The 26,496-nt window shown below is 36.6% G+C and overlaps 1 protein-coding gene across 1 annotated transcript in view; it reads right to left on the bottom strand.

Moving 5' to 3' along the window:
• Positions 1 to 26,496, bottom strand: part of l(3)73Ah (polycomb group ring finger 3-like lethal (3) 73Ah) — a 143,563-nt gene that overhangs the window by 73,007 nt on the left and 44,060 nt on the right. The window contains exon 2 of the mRNA XM_090384801.1: positions 17,424 to 17,601. Coding sequence (XP_090240927.1) covers positions 17,424 to 17,492 — 69 coding nt within the window. The 5' untranslated portion in view covers positions 17,493 to 17,601. The remainder of the gene's footprint in view (positions 1 to 17,423; positions 17,602 to 26,496) is intronic.

Raw genomic sequence — 26,496 nt, 5'->3', positions numbered from 1 at the left:
TACATTTCAAACCAGTCTGAACATGTGCACCAAATCAAACATCCATTTTCAGTTCAGCATCAGATTCACCAAACTAACTTTTTCTTATTCCAATTTATATTTTCTTCCTTACTGTTTTTCCCAAAAATTAAAACCTACAAAAATCCAGGTCCAGCATTAACTAGATCAAGCTTGCAATTGCTGGGTATATTTGTTGGACAGAATAACATGATCACTAATATGATTTCTTACTCTTTCTATACCATCATGATGGCAAATATACATACTTTATAACTATTCTTTCAAATGCCATGTATAATTGCTTCAAATTAAGCAGGCAACCCAACTCTTCTTTTAATCTACATATAGGCATCCAACTTTTCAAGGTGTACAAGCTGTACACCTTGAAATCACTTCTGAAATTTTAATAGCGATTTCACACAAAAATAAGATACGCCAGGGGTATTAATACTGTTGTAAGTTTTCCTGCAAAAGACATATGATTTACAATTCAGTTATTTCAAATAAATGAATTATAAATCAATTAAATAAATGAGAATCACACTAAAAAAACGAACCATTTTTGTAGCATACAAATTAATAATGAAACATAAATCAAAATTATTTGCAAAGCCAAGTGACATACAAACCAAGAAGTAACCATACTCACAAAATTACCATAATATTACCTCAATTATTTGAACACTTTTTAACTGTAATCTGTTGACTACAATTGATAATATCTGTTAACTACAGTTTTTTTTTGTTTTTTTTCAAAATTCTGTGAGGAATATAACGATCTAAGGTTGAATTGGTATCTTGGGTGAGTAAGCTCAATCTTATGGCAGAAGGCTGTGAGATGAATCTACTTGATAAACAGAACTTCTTGGCTTTCCAGGCCTTTGCAACTGCTATATTTGTTAGGTGGAAGACCCTTCTGTATCTAGAAGCCTTAGACTGGTAATGTGGTATAGTGTAGTGTTGGATTACCTGGAATTCTGTGCAACTGTTATGAATGGCTTTGCTTTGGTGGAGGCATGAGTCTGCTATATCCACTGCAACTCCAGCTCCTTGTGCTGCTGGCTTTCCTAAATGGAGTTCCTGGTAGTGAAAGACTGAGAAGATGAAGCTTGGACTTTGTCTGAAATTTAATTTTTATGTAATTTGATTATTTTCGGTTTTTTCCTATGTATCTGTTTTGGTTGTGGGTCATTTCCTGAGAGGGAGTATATCAGAGTACTGCTAAATTATGCGTAAATGACAACAGGGTTGCCATAGGTTGGCTGGGACCGCTTTAATTAATAAATAAATAAAATAAAATAAAAAAAAAAAAAAACCCCAGAATACTTTGTACTAATTTGAAATGGTAAACTAATCAACCAGCATGTTTATAACTTTATGTCAAAACAATTTTATCAAATTCTGCGAGAAAGAAAAATTAAAAATGTATTAGTTTAGTGTATACTATACAGGCTTAAACTGTACAAGGTACACATATCACTGAATTATATTTATTTTTTAAAATAAAATTTTTAAATTATTCTGCATATAATTTTACATCCAATTGCTGAGCTGTTCATTTGTTATAGTAATAAATGAACCACAAAACATTACAAAAACGTCAGAAGAGTTGTACCTATAGTATCTGTGGTAGTTCTAGTCCTAATTCACCTTGGCTAATAAAGGTCCCACTGTACATTAAAAATGCATGTATGTATGTACACACATACACATGAAACAAGAAGTGACAGTGAAAAGTACAACACGATAACGTGTCCAATGATGTGGACATGGTCAGCACAGTTGAGTCTCAACGAATGAGTCATAATTTAATGCTGTCGTCCCCTTAAGAACAGTGTACATTGTTGTTAGTATTGGGCTTAACAACACAAGGGCTACTGGGGCCAAATTGTTTCTGTTCACTGTTTATTTATAGGCAACATATAATTATAGATGTTAAATCATATGCTACTGTACAATCCAATATGTTTTAGATATAATTATAGATGTTAAATCATATGCTACTGTACAATCCAATATGTTTTAGATACAGTCAGTCCTCGTATAGCACGATAGTTGTGTTCCTAGAAATCCTCGTGCAATGCAAAATCGTGCAATATAAACAACAGGCCCTATAGGAAAAATAGGGTTAGGTGCCGACCACCCAAGATTGAACACACATTTGTAACGAAAACATTACCAAACACAATAAATAATCGTAATAAAATACATTACGTATTTTATTACGTAACGTATTTTGCTTCTATTGTAAGCAAACTTGTTTTTTGTTTGATTTTCTATCCAAACAGATAACAGCCATTCCATCTCTTCCAATTCTTTGTGTCTTAATCTAATGGATTTTAATTTCACTTTGAGTTGTTCCTGCTATGAAAGTTGTTTTTATTTTCTCTGCATTCTTTGTAATTCTCGGCGTTGCCTCATTTAGGCCTGTAGCACGTGCAATATCACATGGTCTTTCATTTTGCTCAAAGCATTTCACAATTTCATATTTTTTTCTCTATCAATAGAGGCGGACTGGCCATAAGCCTTACCGGAAACCCCAGAGGCCGGTATGATTTTGGCCATAAACCATAGTATGAGGCCACTATAAATTTTCCCAGGTAAGAATTTTTGACCCAGTCCGCCTCTGTTTATCGATATTGGTTTTGTTTTTCTCTGTGAATCTGCAGTGTCTTCACCAGGACACTTCCTTTTCATACCTTTTAAGTATTTTACTCATTTTTAGGGAATAAAGCACAATTACAAAATGAGGAGGCACGCTTGATACACATAAACAAAGCTGCGCGCGCATGTAGCAACTGAATAAACAACACCGTAAAGGCAGAGATTAACAACTCACATTTTACTAAAGCACATTTCTAGGGGTTACTATCATAAAACAATAAAAACAATTTCCAGTTGCGTTTCTGCTAGTGGAATCTGTTATAAACTGGTAGTAAACTCGATCTAATTGCATTTGCGATTATACCGATAGCTGGAATTGTGTTGCTTTTTATGTTATTATGGTGAAATGTGTTTCCCCTTCACTGATATAAAAAACATAAATACATTTTCAGAATCTTCTCTTCATTCGTATTGTGTTGCGTTCGGTTGGGGTGATTCTGCATTCGACTGCCATTTCTTGTAAACACAAAGGCGAATCGTGCATAAGCGAATTCGGTTCATGTTATATAAGATATCGTTACCCTATTTATAAATCGTGTATGATCGAATTCGTGTAGTGTAAACACGTGTTATCCAAGGACTGACTGTACAATAAAAGTTCTTCATTATTTGCTTCATTTCCTAAGAAATCATATAAATCAGGAAATATATTCAACATGGAGAGTGATTGAAAAGTGTTTGAACCGAATGGTTGAATGTAAAGGACATCAACCAAAAAATGATGGACCATAAGTTGGGTCTGACAGGATGAGCATGGGGTGGGTTTTCTCCCAATACCACTTCCTCTCGTCTTAAGCCAGAGAGTGACAGCACTGGATCTTCTTTTATTTGGTACAGTTTATTGTTGGTGTTACTTTTCCAGATATGTGACCAATTATCGAAGCATGCTTTGCAAATAATGGGTTTATAGTCAGTGTGAGGAACCTGAGGATGTTGTGAGAGAGTTAATTGGGGATGTTTAGTGGCAAGATCAGCACTTTCATTTCCTGGAATGCCAGCATTGTCGGGGATCCAGCAAAAACTGATTGGACACGATGCAGGAGATTAGCCAGGAATGAATAATGAATGTCTTTCAAGATAGGATGAGAAATTCTTCCTTATGGCAGAGGAACTGAGGGAGCAGAGCACTGAGGGAGCAGGTGTAAATTATGGCAGATGAGATGGAAAGCTCAATAATTTTACTAAATGCTAATTTGACTGCATATAATTCAACTGTGAAGATGCTGCATGCTAATGGTAATGAGGCATGAGTGAAACACTGCAGCAGCACCTACCGTACTAGCAGTTTTCGATCCGTCAGTATAGATTTTATAGGCATGGGAGTTCAGAGTAGAGTGAGTTGAGTGAGCTTCCTGATATTGCAGGGAGGTATGACATTCTTTCCCTACTGAAGAAAGTGTACATCATAAGAGGCAGAAATGTATGTCCAAGGTGGAACAGGTGTAGCTGTGTCCTGAAAAATATCAATGAAATTGATAATCCAACTCTGAACAAGCTTTTTAATCCTGAGTGAAGCAGGTCTATTTTCATTTGGCTTGCTCTCATAGAAAAAATTCCACCGGGTATTATAAAGATACTCCCAACTGGGGTGTGATAGAAGCCTCTGGATCTTAGCAGTGTATTGTAGTAGTAATGTTTTCCTACAAAGATGTAATGGAGGATCATGCACTTCAATATAAAGACTTTGGATTGGAGAAGTCCTGAAAGCACCCAAAGCAGTCCTCAGAGCACTGTGGTGGATCACATTTAGACGTTGTAAAGTAGTGTTTCTGGCAGAGTCATATACTGGACAACCATAATCTAAGCATGATCGGATTAAAGTTATGTAAAGATGCATTAAAGTACACCGATCAGCTCCCTAAGACATGGATGAGACTGATCGAAGTATATTCAATGCTTTAGACATGTAGTTAAGTGAGTAACGTGAGCTTGGAAGTTCAGCTTGCTGTCTAATATCAGCCCAAGAAATCTAATGGTAGTGACAAGTGGGATTGGAGTATTATTTATTTGCAAGTGAGGATCGGGATGGAGAACCTATCGCTTGCAAAAGTGAGTTGCAGTATAGTTCTTTTCTGATAGTCGATAACTGTTCTGCAAAGTCCAGGATTCTATTTTGTTTATTGGCAAGTCGGAGCTGCCGTTCGATGGTATTGATACTTTGAGACTGACAGGAAATGGTAAGGTCATCTGCGTACATATATGTTTCAACAGTTTTTGGGATATCTTCCGTCATGCTGCTAACTTGGATTGCAAATAGTGTTGGACTAAGTATCGATCCCCGCAGGACTCCTTCCTGAATGTGAGAAGCAGAGAGTATGTTTTTATATCAGACCTGAAAAGAACACAATTGCAGGAAATTGAATTATTTCAGGCAAATGGCCCCTAAGTACCAGATGGTAAATATCCATAAGAATACCATGATGCCAAGTTGTGTCAAATACCTTTTCAAGGTCTAAGTTGACCATAACTAGATGTTGCTTCCTGACAAAGGCATTGCAGATGTGAGATTCGGCTTTGACGAGCAAGCCTAAAGTTGATCTGTTTTTTCCATACTGATGATCTGGCAGCAGATTCTGTCACTCCATGATAGTGAGCCTTGTGTGGCCCACCCTTTCAAAAATTTTACCCAAGCAACTTATGAGAGATATGGGCCTATAATTTTGAACCAGAGAAGGATCTTTGCATGATTTTGGTATGGAAATGGGTTGGTTATATGGGAAGGAGCGGCATATGAAGAAGTTGATTTTTTGCCGTTTTGTACCTGCTTTGAAGTGCTGAAAGGAGGATGCATAGGAAGCCAAAGCAGAGATTGTGGAGAATGATTCTGCTAATGCATTAGCAACTTCTTCAGGGGTAGATAACTCTTTCCCTTTCCAATGAAGTATTGGAGAGGGCAGCCAAACAAATTTGCCATTTAGGGCCTGTACCCTTCTCTAAATGAGCAGTATGTTGGTGTCTCTTGTTATGGTTGAGGCAAAGACAATCCATGAGTCACATTTCACTTTACGTCTAATTTGTCTTTCTTTAAGTCTCTTATAAGCAATTAAGTTACTGGTGTTAGGATAAATGAGGAAATTATTCCAAGCACGATTTTTTTCCTCTTTGGCATTAAAGCACTCTGTATTCCAACAGTGATTTCGGTGGGTGTGATATGTCTTGGATTCTGCAATGGAAGCATCAGCCACAGTCAGAATCTGGTTGGTTATGTAAGCGGTTACATCATCAATTGGTTTCTGTTGAACATAAATTCTATCTAAAAGGATTTTGGAAGAATAACCATCCCAATTTACTTTAATAAACTTCCAATTGGATCATTGATCAGGATTTTGAGTTACCATTGTTTGTATTGAGTAAATGATTGGAAAGTGATTGTTATTAAATGGATCGGATAATACCGACCACGCCATAATTGGAAAGATGGATGGTGAACAAATTGACAAGTCAACTGCAGAAAAGATCAGATCCTGTAGGTAGGTGGATATAGGTAGGAGATCCAGAGTTCAGTAAATTAAGGTCATTGTTATTTATAAATTCATCAACCAATTTGCCTTTTCTGTCCATTGTAGTGGATCCCCTCCCCCACACAATAGATGGTGTTCATTAAAGTCAGCAAAAAGACAAATGGGAGTTGAGTAATGAGGTTGCCAAGTTCCGAATGCGGAAGTGGTAGACATGGCGGAATATAAATGGAAACAAAGGTAACTTGAATACCCACTGCAATGCTAGCAGCCACAGCTTCTAGTTTGGTTCTTAATTGGACTGGTCTGGATGGTACATAAAAATTAACATGAATGGCTACTCCTCCACGTGCTGAAGACTGAGTTCCTATCTTGTCTGTAGATCGTATAATTTGAGAATTTTGGGTGACAAGAATGTCTCCTGGAGGCATACGCCTATGGGATTGAACTGAGCTAATAAATCCCTTAAGTCATCAGAATGACTGCTTAGTCCTCTGCAGTTCCACTGTATGATATTATGCATGATTTAGGTTTGGCTGAGGACGATTCATCCGACTGCTTTTTGTGTGCTGGGCATTTTTTCCATTCTTTTTTTTGGGAAGCGTCATTAGCATGAAGCTGTAATACAGGTTCCTCATGATCAGAGTGTACACCTACTTCCATACTGTTGGTTGGGGATTCAATTTTCTTACTGTCTTTGGTATTTTCTGATTTTTTGCTGTCATGTGATGCGGTTAGAGTATCAGTTGGGATACTAACTGGAGTGTTAGTCACTTCGCTGGTTTTAGTTTTAGGAGAATCTTTTGTGGAGGCTGATAAGGTTGCTTTAACCCAGTTTGCCAGAGAGGTGTTCAGTGGTATTGATACAGCAGTTTGAACAGCAGTTGAAAGATGGCTTTGGGTGCGAGATGCACAAGACAGACTAGGCATGGTCAACAAAATTTGTTTGTGTGCCTCAGGATAAGTAACTTTATGTTCAATTTTGTACTTTTGAATTTTCTTTCTAGTTTTCCACATACTGCACAATTTAGAAAAGGCAGGATGGCTTCCTTTGCGGTTGGGACAAACTGGAATTGTAGCTGAGCAATCTGTTTGTGTATGATCCTTCGATTCACATATAGAACAGATTGCATCACCTCTACGTGCCTGCTGGGAGTGGCCATATTTCTGGCATTTAAAACAACGAAGAGGATTCCGAAAGTATGGCCAAATTCAGCAGTTTAAATAGCCAGCTTTCACTGTGGATGGCAAATCAGGAGTGCTGAAAGTTAAAATGACGGAACCTGTTGGGACAAGATTTCCATCTTTTTTAATCATTATGCACCTCGCACTCATTACCTTCTGATTACTCAGTTCCTGAACTAATTTGTCTTCACACACTGCAAGTAGATCCCACTCTGTAATCACTCCTTTTGATGAATTTAAGGTATTGTGGTGAGTAACAGATACTGGCAGCCCATCAAATGTTGTCTTTAATAGCCACTTGAGATGTTTGGAGGTGGCTGTTTCTACTAGGTCTCTGGATTGTAGTTGCTTCAACATTTTGGGTGATCCAGCAATAGATTCCAAATATTTCTGTATCATAAATAATGGTGACAACTTAAATTTCAGTAGGTTAGGACACTCTGCTTCTCTTTGAAGCCTTTTAGGTTGGTTGGCAGCATTTTCAGTAGATGTCTTTTGTAAAAGAATAAGAGAAGTTTACTTCAATATGATACGTAGAACACTTCCGTATGATACTCTCCAGAAATTAAAATGAAAACAATTTTAAAAAATTTGAAAATCTTACATTACAGTAAGAAATAATTAAAAATCAAATGAACACAATTAAAAAATCAATTTAACACAATTAAAAATTAAGTAAAAAATTAATTTAACGAAAAAAATGCAAAACAACTTTCCTTCCTGAAGTTGACAATGCTTTTCGATCGTATGTCGTGACCACAGGAATGAAAATTACTGAATAGGGGTGAGTATGGAACTTAAATAGGGATTATTTGCCTTCGCGAATGCACGCAAAGGACCAAGAGTTGGATATTAGATATGGCTGGTGAACATTAACAGAATTCTCATGTAATTTAATTTTGACGGTTTCTGCAATTAATAGTCTCGTATAATTATGTTGGACACTACGTATTTTGGCCTTGTTAAATAAAAAAGTATGTTTTCCATTAACCGCATGAAAGGCTAATTCTGACGCTGCTGAATGAGAAGCACGAACTGAGGCCACGTGTTGATTAACACAAAAATTCAAAGGAAACTGCGTAGAACCCTGATAAGATGAGTCGCAATCGCTGCAGGAAATGTTGTATACTAGGTCATTTATTTGTGTGGCAAACGAGGAAAGGACTGAGTGATTGTTCAGGATAGTGTGTAATTGCCGTATTGGCCTGGCTACCATTTTAAATTCGGTACCTTTAAAGTGTTAAGTTGTTTGTGCCACTGTTCAACATATGGAACAGAAATAAAGTATTTTTTGATATTACTATTGTTGGTTGGTGTATTTTTTTGTATTCTATCCTTGGCTTGTACCCTAGTTCTGTCTATTGTAGCAAGTGGGTAACCCTTGTTTAAGAATCTGCTTGTTAATATTTGTATTTCTGATCCAAAAGCAGATTCTGTCATTGAATAGTTATAAGCATTGAGAAATTGATTAAAGACAACCAATCTTTTGTAGGCGAACGGGTGATAGCTGTTATAATGTAGAAGCATACCCGTGTTTATAGGTTTACGACAGATGTTAAATTGGATTTTTATTCGCGTCCCAAGTAAGCGGGAAATTTAGAAAATTTAATGACTGAGTATCAGTATTCTCCCTCTCCAATGTAAATTTGAGTCGAAAATGAATATTATTAAACAAATGAAAAATGTCTTGGATAGTGCTACTATCGGTAATGACTAGAACATTGTCTCAAATACCTCCCATAGCATGTGATACAGGGTAGAAAAGGTGTCAAATGTATACGTTCAATTGTTGAGAGGTAGATCTCCGATATTAGGCCATTCAGGCTTAATCCCATTGGCAAATCAAAAATTTGTTTGTATATTTTGTCTCGAAAGGTGATATAGTTGGCTTCAACTAAGAGTTTAATTAAGTGAAAAATTTCCTTAATAGGAAGCTTCATATAATTAATTGGTATTGAGTTATTATTTAACATATCCCAAAGAATATCTAATGTGTATTCAACGTTTACATTCGTATATAACGAGGTAACATCTAGTGAAAATAAATTATTATTACCTCTAAGTTTACAGTCCTTAAGGTTATTAAATAGTGTATCGTAGTTTTTAATAGCAAAATTGTATCGCATGTCTAAAGGGTTTTATAATGCTATATACAGGGGTGGCCAAGGATGAAAATGCCGAGTTTTTGTAGGAAACAATAGGCCAAATAGGAAAGCTGGTCTTGTAATTTTACCTGACTGAAAAGTGCAGGAATATTGTATGTTCTGGCCTTCAATTCCTTTAATTGAGCCATAGTAATGTAGCTGTTTTTTTCGATACGTGGTTAACATTTTATTGTATTGATTGACCAAATTGATAAATAGTGCAGTGTCTACTTCAAAATATGTGGACATATCTGATACAACTGACTAACTTATTAATATAATCAGGTTTATCGAGTATTACCACTGTATCTTCTTTGTCAGCTCTCTGAATAATAATGTCTTTATTTTCCCAATGTAATTATACGAGCTTAATTGCAGAAAAGGGCGAAATTAAATTACATGAGAATTCTGTTAATGTTCGCTGGCCATATCTAATCTCCGACTCATGGTCCTTTATGCACATTCGCGAAGGCAAATAATCCCTATTTAAGTTCCATACTCATCTCTATTTGGTAATTTTCATTCCTGTGGTCACGACATACTATTGAAAAGCATTGTCAGTTTCAGGAAGGAAAATCATTTTGCATTTTTTTTGTTAAATTAATTTTTTTCTTAATTTTTAATTGCATTAAATTGATTTTTGTGTTCATTTGATTTTTAATTAATTATTTCTTAGTGTTGATTTTTTTTAATCGTTTTAATATCTAGAGAGTATCATACAGAAGTGTTCTACGTATCATATTGAGGTAAAGTTCTCTTATTCTTTTACAAATATTGATATCAATGTAGATCTTATTGAGCATTATAGCTCTGGTTCATACTATTAGATATGTCTGTACTTGAGCTTGACCGCTCTAAAGGGGGAAAATTCTTTAAGTCCACCGTTGCTCCTTTTAGCCCCAGGTTAATGGCCTTGCCACGTGAAGGCAGGAGTGGTGCCACCAGTGACCAAGCGGTTATAGAAATTAGAGTTTGTTAGTAATTACTATTATATATATATATATAGTAATGAATAATGATACTAAGAAGCTAATTAATATAGGGGGGAAGTGCCTGTATGAAAAGGTAATAATAATAATAGTAATATAGCTTATGGATCAGGGACACTGCATTAGCAAAACATACCCTACAACCATAATGTGTACACATATATATATAATATTGTAAGTAGAACGCGTAAATTAGATTTAATTGGTTTAAGTCTAATGAACCATATTTTCATTAGACTTAAACCAATTAAATCTAATTTACGCATTCTACTTACAATATTATATATGTGTGTGTGTTCTTACTGAAGACTATAAAAATGATATTTAGTAAAGTTTGCCGTAATAAGTCAAAGAGTGCAACGTTAATGTTATTATACAAGGAACAATTGGGCATTATACCTGCATGAAATCATATTAGTTAATTTTATTACATGGTATCTATCTGTAGGGAATTAGGTATATAAGGACCAAACTTACAAGTCAGTAAAAGAAAACTAGCTTTAGTCTGGATAGCGTATATTCTAAACATGAAAGCTAATAATACAATGTAAAGGAAAATAGAATTTAGAATAGTGAATATAATATTCTTCACTCGGTCATCGGTCTACTACTTCATAGGGGGCTTTGAGTAGACCAATAGCCAGACTAAAGGAATGTCTCATATATACCCATTTCCCGTTGCCCCCATATCAGTTTTGCCAGAGTTTAACTCTTATGTGATTGTAAAGAAAATAAATGCAAAATGATATTTATTAAATTTAAATTTTATAAAAAAGTTTCAGAATCAGCAAACTGGGATAGTCGACACAAAGCCCAATGGGTGTGTATCAGCTTAAATGCGAATAGGCCCTTACCTCCTGCTTGTTGTGTGGGGGTCAGACTGGGGGGAAAAATTTCCCACTTTCAGGTTGTTTTATGTATGCTAACAAAATTGTAGTGCGCAGCTGCGCCCTTCATGAACTGTGGCATGATGGTGAAATTGCTATAGGCAATATGCACTACGTCAATGCAAATTGTTCTGATAGCCTTAAGAGGGTTTCTTGGATGTTAATCTGAGTTAGTGGGGGGGGGGGGTGCCTATGAAGGCAGAAGGCTCCTATATGAATGAAAAGATGTGTTAACATACATATTTACAGCCTCCTTCAATGTGAATTTCTGCCCTGTTTTTCTTAGTTTTAAATTGTGTTTGTAATTTACTGAATTGATATGAATGGCTAATACAAGGTTAAAATAATACCACAGGTGGGATTAATCTGTTGTTGGGAGGATTGGTGCAAGTCGTTAAATTGCCAGTTAATAGACTGTCTGTTTATTGGGGGAGGGAAATTTTGGTTATCCAGGTTACAGCGCAGTCAGACGACGAGCCTCCTCTGAGCGCAACCATATAATGAACACACACACACACACACACACACACACACACACACACACACACACACACACACACACACACACACACACACACACACACACACACACAATAAATAAATAAATAAAGATAAATTTCCTTTTTGAGTTCTTACTTCATTACTTTTAGAAAAGGACTACTTGAAGTGAACAAAAGAGAAAAAGTATCTAGAAAAGAACTGAAAACTTTATTGCTAGGAAAGAGCACTTTATACAAAGGAGAGAAAATCTCTTGTCACTCGGAGCTCAGTGTACATTGGAATTTTGTGAACCGCAAAACAGAAATACATGGTAATCAACTAAAATAACATTATATTTGAACTAATTAAGGAACTGGCAAATGGCATTGCAAATGGTTATAAGGATAATTGGTCTTTTATCATTTAAAAGTATCAAATGTAATTTGTTACCTTTAAAGTTTTTAAAAATACTCTATATTAAGGTAAAACTGCAGCCAATTATCAACCCACTGCAGGATGGAAGCCTCCTCAACGATTCATTTTGAGGGAAATGTTCCATAATCTGCCACACTGGTCCAGTGCAGGCTGGCAGATCGACTGTATTTAGCAGTCAGGGGCTTGAACCCTAGTCTACTCAAAGGGTGTGTGCCACTGCACTCCTACTCCTAACCACTCAACTACTGAGGCCTATATTAAGGTAAGGCAATATTAAGAGAGGCCTACCTGTGCTATAACCTGTTATTAATACTTAAAGTAAGGTTAATTATATCATACCATATTATCTACTGTCTTAAACATATTTGGCTACAAAATGTGAACATGTAGTACTTTGATACACAATCAGGGTAAATGAGATGAGTAAGGACTGGGGAAAGCTTATAGTTGAGACTGAGTTTCCATCAGAAAAAAAAGTGGAGTTTTAAATGACTACAGAAGAAAAAAATCTTTGCTGAAACTGGAAATGAGGTCATACATATTTGTGAAAGGAATTAAGAAATTTTGTTCCCCTATAATAAGATAATACAGTAAACCCTCGCTATTCGCGGGGGGTTACGTTCCTGAGAAATGTCGCGAATACTGAGTTATGGCTCCCATAGTAATAAAGGGGTTCCGTTCCAAAGTATGAAATATATAAGAAAAACTAGTCTAAAATTTTGTCTATGTATGAATTATATGTACCTTCATAATATGACATCTTTGCATCATAATAGGATGCAAAGAAAAACAGCAAAGAGTTCTTTACTTATGTAAACTCTAGAAGGAAGGGGATGAATCAGATTGGTCCACTTGATATCGATGGGTCAACTGTTGAAGACCCTGCTCAGGTAGCTAACAAACTAAATGAATATTTTGCATCGACATTCACACATGAGGAGTTATTCAGCAAGGGGAATGCCAGAGGTGTATTCAACTCTAGCAGTCAGCTACAGAATCTTGAAATAACTGGGAGTAAAGTGGAGGAGAAACTGTTGAAGATAAACACAAGAAAGGCACCCGGGGTGGATGGGATCTATCCAGTTATATTAAAGGAGGCAGCAAAGGAAGTAAGCAAACCCTTAGCCATGGTTATGAGAGCTTCCTTGGACTCAGGGGAGGTACCCATAGACTGGAAATGTGCAAATGTGACCCCAATTCACAAAGGAGGATCAAAGGCTGACACAAGTAATTATAGACCTGTGAGCTTAACTTCTGTTCCAGGAAAATTAATGGAGGCACTGGTTAAAGAAGCACTGCAGGATCATTTAGACAAGACTTCAGTTATAGCTCAGACACAGCATGGTTTTGTTAAGGGGAAGTCTTGCCTGACCAACTTGATTGGATACTATGATGCAGTCACAAAAGAACTGGATGCAGGGAATAACTTTGATATTATATACTTGGATCTTAGAAAGGCTTTTGATACTGTTGCACATGGAAGACTGCTACACAAATTGGAGCAGTGTGACATTGGAGGCAAATTGCTGCTATGGATAAAGGGGTGGTTGAGGGGGAGAAGACAGAGAGTGGTAATCAATGGACACTGCTCATCGTGGACTAATGTTATTAGTGGAGTCCCTCAGGGCTCAGTGTTGGGTCCATTATTGTTTTCTGTATTTATAAATGATATTGATGATGGTATATCAAGCTTAATGTCCAAGTTTGCAGATGATACAAAGGTTGGCAGGGTTGTCAAGGACACTACTGACACTATGCTGCTGCAACAGGATCTGGAAAGGTTGAGCAGATGGGCTGAGAGGTGGCAAATGAAGTTTAACATTGACAAATGTAAAGTACTACACATGGGAAACAGCAACCCCAGAGCAATGTATCAACTCTGTGGTACTACACTGACAGTGGTAAAGAATGAAAGGGACTTGGGGGTGATTGTGCAGGCAGATATGAAGTTCTCTGAGCAGTGCAGACGGGCTGCAAGAGTAGCTCATGGAGTATTGTCAATGATATACAGGAATTTTTCCAGCAGGGATAAGGCGGTGATTATTCCATTGTATAAGGCAATGGTCAGGCCACACCTAGAGTACTGTATACAGGTCTGGAGGCCTCATTTCAAGAAGGATGTAGAGCTGCTGGAACGAGTACAGAGAAGGGCAACAAGATTAGTGAATGGAACAAAGGGGTGCTCTTACGAAGAAAGGCTTAAGTTTTGCAAATTACAGTGTCTGGAGACTAGGCACCAGCGAGGTGATCTGATAGAGGTGTATAAAGCCTTGAATGGTTTAAGCATGCTCAATGCTGATGGGATTCTTCCTCTAGCTCAGAAAAATCACCTGAAAGGGCATAAATTCAAATTGAGGAAAGACAGATGTAGGATAGACGTGCGGAAATTTGCCTTTAGCCAGCGAGTGGTTGGTTGGTGGAACAGACTGCCATCCCTTGTGGTGGAGGTTGATAGCCTAAATAAGTTTAAGGCTCAGCTGGACAGGTATTTTGAACGAACAGAGAGGTGAAGTGGAAGTGGGTTTTTTTTTTTTTTTTTGGCTGATGCTGCATAAGCTTGCTTTCTTGCATCAAATGCCTCTACTAATGCTAATGCCTGTACATGACAGTACATAGTGAAATGCAAGCATATGGCATTGAAATGAAAATAAGAAACAATTTAATATTAAATGCAATATTTATTAGAAATTTCAAACAAATCTTTCAAATCAGCGCCTTTGCTAGCAAAAAAAAAACATCCCGCCAGTGCTATCACCAGTTTCGCTAAAGTGTTGATAGAGAAGTTTTGCCTTTTCACGAATGATGAGTGAACTTAACGGAATTTTATTCTGAATTCGGTCTTCTATCCACAGATTTAAAGGTTTTCCATTTTTTTTAAATTTAACATCACGAGTTACAGAGCAAATTTTTGAAGCAATTAGCGCGGTTTCACGGACACTACGGCAGATTTTTTCTTCCGATTTCTTCGTTTGATCGTACCGTTGACTCATTGATTTTATGTTTTGCCACTGAGGAGACACTTTCACCTTTAGAAATTTCATCTAATAACTCAATTTTATTCGCTAGTGTCATCACCTTCTTTGATATTTTCACATTTCTCTTTTTATTCGTAGCCATATTTTTATAGGGGTTAGAAAGAACTTGACCACAATAAAGTCACTTTCTTCCGTTAACGCACTCGAAAAAGTCTGTTTTACACTGCAAAACGGTAGAGTTATCATTTTTGTAAGCATATCAATTTATAAATTGATAAATTTATTCAATTTATAAACATATAAATTAAAATCAAACGACGAAACCTTCCATGACTAACACATACTGAACAAGGATAAGCGAGAAACATCCACGCTCACGATTTTTTTCACCCCTCTACCCCCACCCACTGAGCGCTGTTTTGACCGGGAAAGATAATTTTAGCCACGCCCATGTTTTTTATGGCGGAAAATATTCACTGAGTTTTAAAATTCACATTTTTTTAGGTTTCATTTTATATTAAATCGGCGATCGCGAATACGCGAAACCGCGGATACAGATACTGCGAATAGCGGGGGTTTACTGTATTTTCCATTAGCCAATTATTCATGATTCACTGATGTAGCTGAAGAGGGACCATGCATTATGACAAAACCTTTAGACAAGCTTATATTCATGGCAAGGTATAAATCATTGTCAGAGGTGCTTCCTTCTCTACACTATCTAACAAGTTCTCCTCTGCTGAAAGGTCATCCACTCATAGCTGGCAGAGAAATCGTTAGCTGATTAAGAAGTTTCCTGAAACATTGCCTGCAATACAGTTTTACAGTTGTACTTTCAATATCTCAACCATAAATAATCTCAAAGGACATAACTCATATTTCTTGGGATAAGAGAATAGGGAGAAAGGCATCGTTTGAATCCAAATGTGGTTTTGCTACTTCAGGTCTTCATTAAGAATTGTGGTGATAAGAAACCATTATGGTGCAATAAGAAAAAAGTCAATTCGCCATGGTACTAAGCAATACCGATAATACTGTGGGTTGTTATTAGTAGGTTTTAGGCACATTAACGACTTAGATTATATTGTGTCATTGTGTAGTAGGTCTATATGCATAGAGTTCACTGGCTGATTTGCAAATTATATGGGCTAAAAACTACAGAATAACTTAAAGGGAAACACCTATTCCTTCTGTATGAGATTGGCCAACTACAGCACCAAGTGAAAAAATCTTTAGAAATTCCTAAAGTCCACAGTTAGAGAGAGAGATCTGGGGCTTGAACCCAGATCTCTAAATGAGTGACAAAACCATTACACTGTACATGGATAGGTGTCCTATCAGCCTCACCACAATTTCAATACCTCTCGGTGGCCGACTGGTACTATTGGGATGTGATAATGATAACAGCAGATCTACCACTGAGAAGTCCTATGTCCTTTATATAAATAAACTGGCTATTCATATAAAGAAATGCTGGTCTGACACCAATGTTTAGTTTCTGATGGTTTGCAATATGCATAAAAGTTCCTTTTTTTCCCCCAATGCAAAATTCCTTTTTCAGGCTGTCTTCCTTGATGGTAACTGATTGGTTCCTTATTTGATGTACAGCCATTTTGAAAATCCTTCCAAGGAAAGGTTTTCAGTCTTGACATCCACTAAATACAGAACAAATCAGTTATCCGAGAAGTCAAATTTATTATGCTGCAACTTTGAGAAATATCTTTTATCAATGTTAAGTCTTACAGCAATGTATCTGTAGTATTAAGCAAGGCATTCATTCCAAGCATATGACTAGTTCAGTTAAAAAAAAAAAAAGGTTGGTGGTTATTTTTAACAGTTTTCAAATGTCACCAGTAAAGGCTATCTGTTAACAACAAACAAGATTTCAGGTGTGTGTGTGTGAGTGAGAGAGAGAGAGAGAGAGAGAGAGAAAATTTCTATGTACTCTACTGTGAGAATCCAAGGCAGGATACAAGCTTTTGTTTTTGTGAAAGAAAGTAATCTGCTGAATAATTTTCTTACACTTAAGGTAGTGTACTCTTGAACTTATGACTTTGTTTTGGTACCGTTAAAAACAAAAGTTGAAGTTTACACATAAAGACTTATGGTTTCACATAAGTGTTCCTTTCACAGAACCATTTCCAACTGACAAATTTTACAAAAATATTAAATATCACACTGTCCACATAACAATATTATAACTCACTTTTTGGGTGTTTTGAGTTAAAACGTTCTCCATATATGTTTCGACATCCCGCATCATATAAAAAATCATTCTAACGCAGGAACCAACTCTTCAGTTGTTTCATTCAGCATTTCAGGGGTATCCACTTGCCATTTATTCTATGTCAGAACGAAGAATGCACAGGTTTCTTTATTTTGTCCTAGTGAAAAATGTGCAAAAATAGTTACAATACTGTTAACTGGACAGTTTGAGATATACATAAGCAGCAAATCTTATCTCTCACTACATAATTATCAAATGCTAAAATTTTAATTTTATAGTGTATTTTATATCTAGTGTTTGAATTAAGTTGGTAAACAAGTGAAGGAAAAAAAAAAAAAAAACTCACTAAAATCAGTAATTTAGTGAATTAAAAAGGAGCAATCATGGAAAGCAGATCAAACCAAATAAAATCAGGCCAAGGTTAGTCCGATCATGGTAGGAAACTACTGCATTTACTGAAAGATGTTGAAAATATTGGCACTTGGTTGAAAATCCATAAACAATGGGGGGGGGGGTAATCCTATCCAATGCAATTTTCCTAATTTTTAATAGACAAAATGATGCTGTGCACTACAGCTGGGTGAAGTGATATTTTACTTAATTTATTCAAATAATTCCTATGTTAATTAAAATTGGTTAACATATTTATCCAATTGTTATCAGCCTGCTCAAGCTGTACTCATATTTTCACAAAATATGTTGTCATCCTCTGAATTAAACCCATCACGTTATCACGAACAAACATATATTTAAGAATGGTTTTTAAATACGTATAATACACTTTAAGAGTGAAAGAAACTGGTATTCAAGAAAATTATTTTCATGTAACCGCTTCACGTTTCTTATAGTAGGTAGGAAAACTGGGGAATATAAGCGATCAAATTCTAATAATCAGTCACAGGCCACATTTAAGAAATTGAGCATTAGTCACATTACATTTAATATTTCTATAAAACAATAGAAGGGTTATCCAAAAAGTTTTGGAATAAAATCAGATAAATCTGCATCACAAGTGGCATTCAGTATGTTGTATGTATAGGGAACACCGTCTTGATAGAATGGCACACCATTCATTAGAATTCCTCTCCTCTGTTTTTCTTGATTATTTTATGTAATTTGGTAATAGGAAATACAATATACTCCCTTAAAACAGTGCGACCCCTTTCTTAACTTTCTTAAGTCTACTAAAAGCATATTCTTGTTATTCAAAAAAATTTTGGCCATAATCCACAAAGCATGTCTCTACTTGATCCATCCTGCACCTATTCTACTCATTACATCCTCATCAATCTCAGGATAAGAGCTTTTGTTTTTTGTGAAAAAAAGTAATCCACCGAACAATTTTCTTACACTTAAGGTAGTGTACTATCGAACTTATGATTCTGTAGTACCAATAACCCTATATACTGAATTTATTCAGTGTCACAAGCTGAAGGAGAGTGCGCTCTATTCACAGAAAAGAACAGTTGGTGGATTTTTGGCTGCTGTAAAGGGATAAGTATTTTAAATTTTTACCGTATTCTTCACTAATTAACATACTACATTGTTTTCACAGAGATATTAAAGATATGGGCCTCGGCCGCCGAATCCAACATCAAAAGAATATTCTCTGCCGAATTCTGGCTTCTAAAATGGGCCAACAGCAAACTCCACCTTCCCCCAGCTCTCAGATCAACGCAGTTGGCAGAAGCTCTTCAACTACGCAGGCTCCGGTCCTACATCGCAGAAAGAAGGCTGCTGTTCACCATCAAGATGGCCACCGGTAAAATTACAGAGTTACAGAGCCGAACTTCTGGGATCACTGCTCTTGGCGCATTCCTCCCCCTTATCTCCGGTCTTCAGCACAGCTGCTAGCAAACCGTAACCGGCTAGTACTAACCGACAGATTCCTGCCAAAGCAAATGCTGCCCTCACTGCAAGCCATCGACGGGGACCTCCAAGAAGTGGTCAATAATAAAAAATACAGGAAGGGTATCCTCGTCGGACTGAAAATGTAAAACTGTGCCTTGTTAATAATCTGATTTATCTTTTTTTCTCATGTGTATCTCTTTTGTAAATATGTTTTGTTAACCCCTGGCACCACCATGCCGTGACGGGACTAATTGTATGTCTATCATTGCTGCAATTAAAGATTCTATTCTATTCTAATTTTGAATTTAACTAGCAATTTTTGGAAGTTACGACTGCTGGTGTTGGCGCCAATATTGTTGAATTAGCCGCCATATTGTAGTCAATAAGAAATAGTGTAACGTATATATATATATATCTTGAAATGATAGTGTAAGGTATCAAGTAAAACTAGATAGCGTAATATGAAGCACTCAATTAGGAATATGTTAGCTTATGGTATTATCAATTAATCATAAATATTATTAATCTTATTAAATTGTATTTAAACGGAAATCGTGACCCAGACAAGAGCTGCAAAGCAAAGATCACTGACTAGCGAGAGTGCTGTGACTCGGGAGAGAAACGAAGAGGGCGATTCTCCAATGCATCATAGTCTCAAAAAAATGTACGAAATGTGAAATGTTTGCCAACCTTTCTTGTCTAACCAATTTCACTGGATACTATGATGTGGTCACAAAGGAACTGAATGCCAAAAATAATTTTGATATCATATACTTGGATTTCAGGAAAGCTTTTGTTACTGTAGCACATGGAAACTGCTGTATAAATTTAACCCCGGGGGCTCACATCTGGTGAGTATGGGCTTGGCAAACCTAGGGTCCTGAGCTGGATATCATCATTCTTCTCTTTCTTGGTGATGCCTTTCTACTTCTCTCTCTCTCTCTCTCTCTCTGTCTCTCTCTCTCTCTCTCTCTCTCTCTCTCTCTCTCTCTCTCTCTCACACACACACGGGGGGGGGGGGTAACGCGGGAATTTTTTTTTTTTTTGTCTGGTGCAGCATAAGCCTCAGGCTTCCTTGTACCATATGGCTAATAATAATAATAATAAAAAAAAAAAATTGGAAAGGTATGGCATTAAAGGTAAGTTGCTACAGTGGATAAAGGGATGGTTGAGTGGGAGACAACAGAGTGATAATCAATGGACACTGCTCTTCTTGGACAAATGTTGTTAGTGGAGTTCCCCAGGGTTCGGTTGTGGGCCCGTTGTTGTTTTGTATATTATCAATGATATTGATGAAGGTATATTAGGTTTAATGTCCAAGTTTGCATATGATACAAAGGTTGGCAGGGTTGTTAACAACAGTAAAGACAGTATGCTACTCCAACTGGACCTAGATAAGTTGGGAAAATGGGCTGAGAAGTGGCACCCGAAGTTTAACATTGACAAATGCAAAGTACTGCATATGGGTAGCGATAACCAAAGAGAAACATACGAACTGTATGGTACTACACTCAGGGAAGTGGAAAGTGAAAAAGACCTGGGGGTAATTGTGCAGTCAAATATGAAGTTCGCAGAGCAGTGCAGACGGGCTGCCATGGCAGGTCATGGAGTCTTGTCAATGAAATATAGGAATTTTGCTAGCAGGGACAAGGAGGTGATTATTCCATTATACAAGGCAATGGTCAGGCCACACCTAGAGTCCTGTGTGCAGGTCTGGAGGCCTCATTTAGGAAGGATGTATAGTTGCTAAAACAAGTACAAAGAAGGGCAACACAATTAGTGAGAGGAATAAAGAGGTGCTCTTACCAAGAAAGGCTTAAGTTCTGCAAATTGCAGCATCTGGAGAGTAGACACCTGCGAGGTGATCTGATCGAGTTGTACAGGGCCTTGAATGGGTTGGGCAAGCTGAATGCTGATGGGATTCTTCCTCTTGCTCAGATTAAGAACCTGAGGGGGCACAGTTTCAAGTTGAGGAAAGACAGTTGTAGGACAGATGTGCTGAAATTTGCCTTTAGCCAGCGGGTTGTTGATTGGTGGAACAGACTTCCATCTTTTGTTGTGGAACTTGATAGCCTAAATAAATTTTAAGACTGAGCTGGACAGGCATTTGGAATGAACATAGAGGTGAAATGGGAGTGGTTTTTTTTTTTTTTTTTTCCTGGCTGATGCTATTCTCTCATATGTCCATTTCCACTAAAACTACACTCCATACACAATCTTCAAACCATTGGACTACAAGGATCATTATCCAATATTATAACTTTATATTTAACCCATTCTCTGCTCATATAATTTTTTTTATGAAACCCCAAATGAAAAAAGGTATTAGAACTTACAGGGCTTAGTAGCATCATGCATAGGATGAAAGTTGAGAAGATGACAAGAAGATAGTTCTTGACATTAGATTTGAATTTCTGCAGATTGTAATTTTCAGAAATACATGTGAAAGAGACATTTGTTCCAGAAAACATAAGTTAAATGAGAAAGGAAAAAAAAAAAAAAAAAAAAAAAAGATGGTTCTGTGAGTTTGAATTTAATCAGCAGAAGGATGCTGACTGGCTGCACCAGGTGTTTAGACTGGTTTAGAAGAGAGAGAGAGGGGGGGGGGGAATTATAGAAGTCAATTCATAAGAACAGTATACCTGTAAGTATCTATAGAAAAGACACGTAGCAGAAACAGAACATCTAAGAGACAGAGAGTGGAAAGACATTGTAAGAGATTGGTCATTTTAATTAACCTAACTGCCCTCTTCTGAATGGTGTCTAGAAGTCTGAGAGAGAGGTTACGGTTGCACCATCCCAGATGTGGGAATAATATTGTGGTAGGGTGTATTTTCGACTTGTACAGAGTGAGCAGCTGTTCGGAAGAAAAGTAACGGCAAGAGCGAAAGAAAAAACCCCCAGTTTTTCAGATGCAGAGGAAGCAATATTTGTGATGTGCATATGCACAAGATGGATTAGAAGTCAGGATAATCCCTAATAGAGATATGTGATCTTCTCTATATGTGAAGATCTAAAGGAATTCACATCCCTTTAGATGTTACATACCTCCCCTAAACATTTGTACCAATATTTTTGAGACACCCTGTATATATATTTACAGTTTATATTGATCAACAAATATATTGATATATTTATCAACAAAAAACTTAGATGGGTTGTTTGTGAGAAAAAGATCAAGAGTGCTGGCTGTGTGGTTAGGATGATCTGGTATTTTAGCAGTTAAATGAACTATCTGTGCAAGGTCATTAGTACAGGTAACCCTTGTATAACACGATAGTTAGGTTCCTATAAAATGTAGTGTTGTGCAAAACCATGTTATACAGGACTAAGAAAAAGTACAAAAGGAGGGGTTACGTTCCAAAAAAATTACACCATTCTAGATTTCATGTATTTTCTACTCTATTTAAAAAAAAAATCAGTAATCTGGGTTTGTTTGCCTTTGTTTGATAAATCTTTGTGAATTTCATCGTATGGAACTAAGCATTTTTGAAGCTCCTTTTTGAACTTTGGGCTTCCTTTCATTCAACAATCTGCATTCAAAAAATAAGATTCTAATTGCTCGATTATAATTTTATGCCTTCCCGTATGCTTTTAATGTAAAATTTGGAAGTTTTAGAATCTTCGTCTGTGCTATCATTCTCTGAATTGATTTGGTTTTACCTCCGATGGCATTTCCACCAAATCCGTTTCGCCAGCCTCTTTTTCTACCAGTATTTCTTGAACGTATTCAGTAATCATATCTTTTATTTTTTTTTTATGGGCATAGGCGACTAAGACCATTTACTCTGTGTATATTGTCTATAAATTGCATGTGTCCTGAGATCGATTTTGTTTTGCTGGACGAAAAACTAGAGTTTTCGGGAGAAAAAACCATGCTACCCTTGTCTGACCCACACTAAGTCATCCACGTTGTGAAAAAAACCAATAAAATTTCTTCCCACAAAAACAACTGTGCTACCTATGAGAACTTCAGTAGGTATATTAGGTTTCATATCATCAAAACCTTCCCCTCCTACCGACATAGCAAGTTCTACTATCGCACTGATTCCGTTTTCTGCCGGTTCGATCATATTTCCTGAATGAACTGACTCCGGCCATACATTTTCCACACACATTTCATGTTTACAGTTTTACTTCTTTCAGCGATAAAGATATGATTCTGATCGAGTCCACAATTGAGAAATGTTTCCATGCCTCCATTACTTCAATAGATTTGGAATCAATTTTTTCCAAAATCCATTGTAACGATTTTCTGATGTAATAAGTTTTAAAAGGTGGATATAATGCCTTGATCTAATGGCTGAATGAACAAAGTTGTATTAAACTAATTAAACTGTGGTGGTAGGAACATAACTTCAACATCTGAAATCTAGATTTTTCCACAAGTTCAATAGCACAGAACGTAACACAGGGATTTCCCAACAAAACAAAATACAGGGATTTCTCAATTTTTTTTGACTAGCGAGTCAACAGCGGGGATTCAAAAAGAGTGGATATTTTGAAAAATTACACCCAACATAATAGCAGGGTCCCCCCCACCCCCCCGGCAAAAGATCAAAAGTACCGTTATGCAAGGTTTACCAAAATTCTCTAACCATATTATTTAAGTACCGTGTTGTGCGAGGATTTCCGCAATTTATGAATCATGTTAGAGCAAAACCGTGTTGTAGAAGGACTGTGTTATATGGGGGTTGCCTGTAATTGCAGAAACCCTAGCATCTCAACAGGATGAGCCCATGGTACAATAAAATGGAAGCCAGCTGGAGTTGTGAACATTAAAATCATCAAGAAAAAAATCACTATAGCAATTAGTACAATATCATCAGTAAATATCAAACACCATAAGATTACTCCTTCTATATCACCACTGTTAAATCATTGAAAATCATGATAAACAGGTGTGGTATTAATGGCCCTGGTTCAGGCCCACTGTTACTGGAAACATTCCCATTTCCTCACAGACACTTCTTACATTTGTAATGGCTCAATCATACATATCCTGGATAGCCTTAATATATCATATGGGATCCTCTTTTTCCCCACCATATTACTTTCGTTGGGACCAGGGTAGTTAGGTGGCTGTTGCTGCAGGGGGTCAATAGTGTTGCAGTGGTAACACTGAAAAAAAAAAAAAAAAAAAAAAAGCCAAAGTTGTTGGGAGCTGCCAGGTTGGCCCTGCAGGTGCAGCAAGTCTATTCCCATTTAGGACTATTACAGGCTCTAAATCAATTAAGATCATTATGCTTCCTCTCCTCCCTAAACTTCTCCAATTGTCTAAGTATACAAATTGTCTCAGTTGACCTTCCTCCCTTGACTACTGCTTCACAATCCTCTCCAACAGTTTTAACTGTAGAGCACATAAGCTTAATTCCTTGGCAGTTGGCACAACTCTAGACATCCCACATTTGTTTTTATAAAAGAATCATAATATTCCTACTCCTCTTCCTCCATTCAACGGCAGTCTTTCTATATTCAATATCTTGTTAAACAGCATAACTAGACAATCAATCCCCTTTACTCTCACTACTGTCAATATTTTACCATCTGGTATTATATCAACTGGACATACAGTTTTTTACTGTCTTTATCGTTACCTCTAAAAAACCAATCAATGAGGTGCTACCTCATGGATTAGTTTTTCACATTGCCTCCTCATTCAGCAACTGTAGGAAGTAATTTTTACATCTGTTTATTTCCTCCCTTTTCACCAGGATTCTTTGGTGCTCATACTTGATACAACTAATGTGTTGTTCCAGAGCTCTATTTTTCCTTTCTCACGTCTTTGCAAGTTTATATACCTGCTTTGCTTCCTCCACCACGGATAACCTATTATATAAGTCGTCATAAGCTTCACACTTTGTTTTCTTCTTGAACCCCCTATATCTCACCAAATCCCCTGCCTTGCTTGAATCTTTGCAAATCTTTTAAAAATGTCTCTCCTCACTGGTCTATTTTTGCACCACCTAACACAATCAAGTCTCTCTTTGTTGTTTAGACCCCTCATCACTTCTTCAGTCACCAATTTTATATATTCAGCCATTTGTATCCACATTTCATCACAGTCACAATTTCTCTTTTCCAATCTTTCTTTCTAGAGTCAATTTACAGCATTTAATCTTTGGGTAACTACCACTTATTTTCACGTTTTCTTGCCTTTAAGTATCCATTATCAGCAGTCTATACTGCAATGTTATGCTCTCCCCTGAAATCACTTTACAGTTCTTGCAGCTACCCAAGCCTTTTCTCAACATTGAGTAGTCTGTCTGTGAAACATTTAACCCACTCTTGAATATTATTGAGTGCTCCTCTATCTCTCTCTCTCTTGCTGAAAAAGATGTTTATTAATGCAAGGTCATATGCATTTACCATCTCTAAAACTAGCATGACCATTTCACTTCTCTCACCACATCACTGGCTCCATGTATCCTTTTGTATCTCAGTGTCTCCCCAAATGACTATTCTGATCTCCCCTAAATGATAGCCTTTTTCCTCTGATTTATTCTACAATATTTCATCCATCGTATCTCAAAACTCTCATTTACTTCTAACAACCATCTTCACCTCTGGCAACAAGAATGTAAAATGTACCCATGGAAGTATCTATAGAAAGTGGAAGATGTTAACGTTACATTGGCACCATGTAGTGCTCTTGTCCAGTATCTAACATAAAAGTATATGCCATGGCAACATATAATTTCATCTAAATATAGTAATGGAAAAAAAAAAGAAAAAGTATAATTAAAGCTATAAGGGAGGATATATAGATAGCCAGCATTTATTTAAGATTGACATGACAGAAGACCCAAAAATAATTATATGACCAATGAAACTAAAGCTAAAATGAACAAAGAATAAAATTAGAATAAAGACCATTGTTGGGAGTAGACACAGGCTAATGGCGGAGATGTATACAAATCTATTTATATTATAGCAATTAGCTAAACGGAGGCAAAAATAGGATAGCTATAGACTATTAGCATAGGATAACTATGCACTAATAGCCCAGAGTATGGAAAAATTGTATTCTTTATATTTTTCTGCTTTAATTATACTTTATTTTATTTATTTATTTTTTTTCCCCTAATACTATATTTTGATGTAATTATACATTGCCATAGCATGCACTTTAAACCGAGGACACTATACTGTCTTGTGCAATTCTGGTGGTTGACACTTAAAAACTACACCAGAATTGTAT

Source organism: Mastigoproctus giganteus, chromosome 11, assembly GCF_048544385.1.
Source record: "Mastigoproctus giganteus isolate SK-2022 chromosome 11, ASM4854438v1, whole genome shotgun sequence".
Taxonomy (NCBI): domain Eukaryota; kingdom Metazoa; phylum Arthropoda; class Arachnida; order Uropygi; family Thelyphonidae; genus Mastigoproctus; species Mastigoproctus giganteus.
This window is presented reverse-complemented; position numbering and strand designations above follow the sequence as displayed.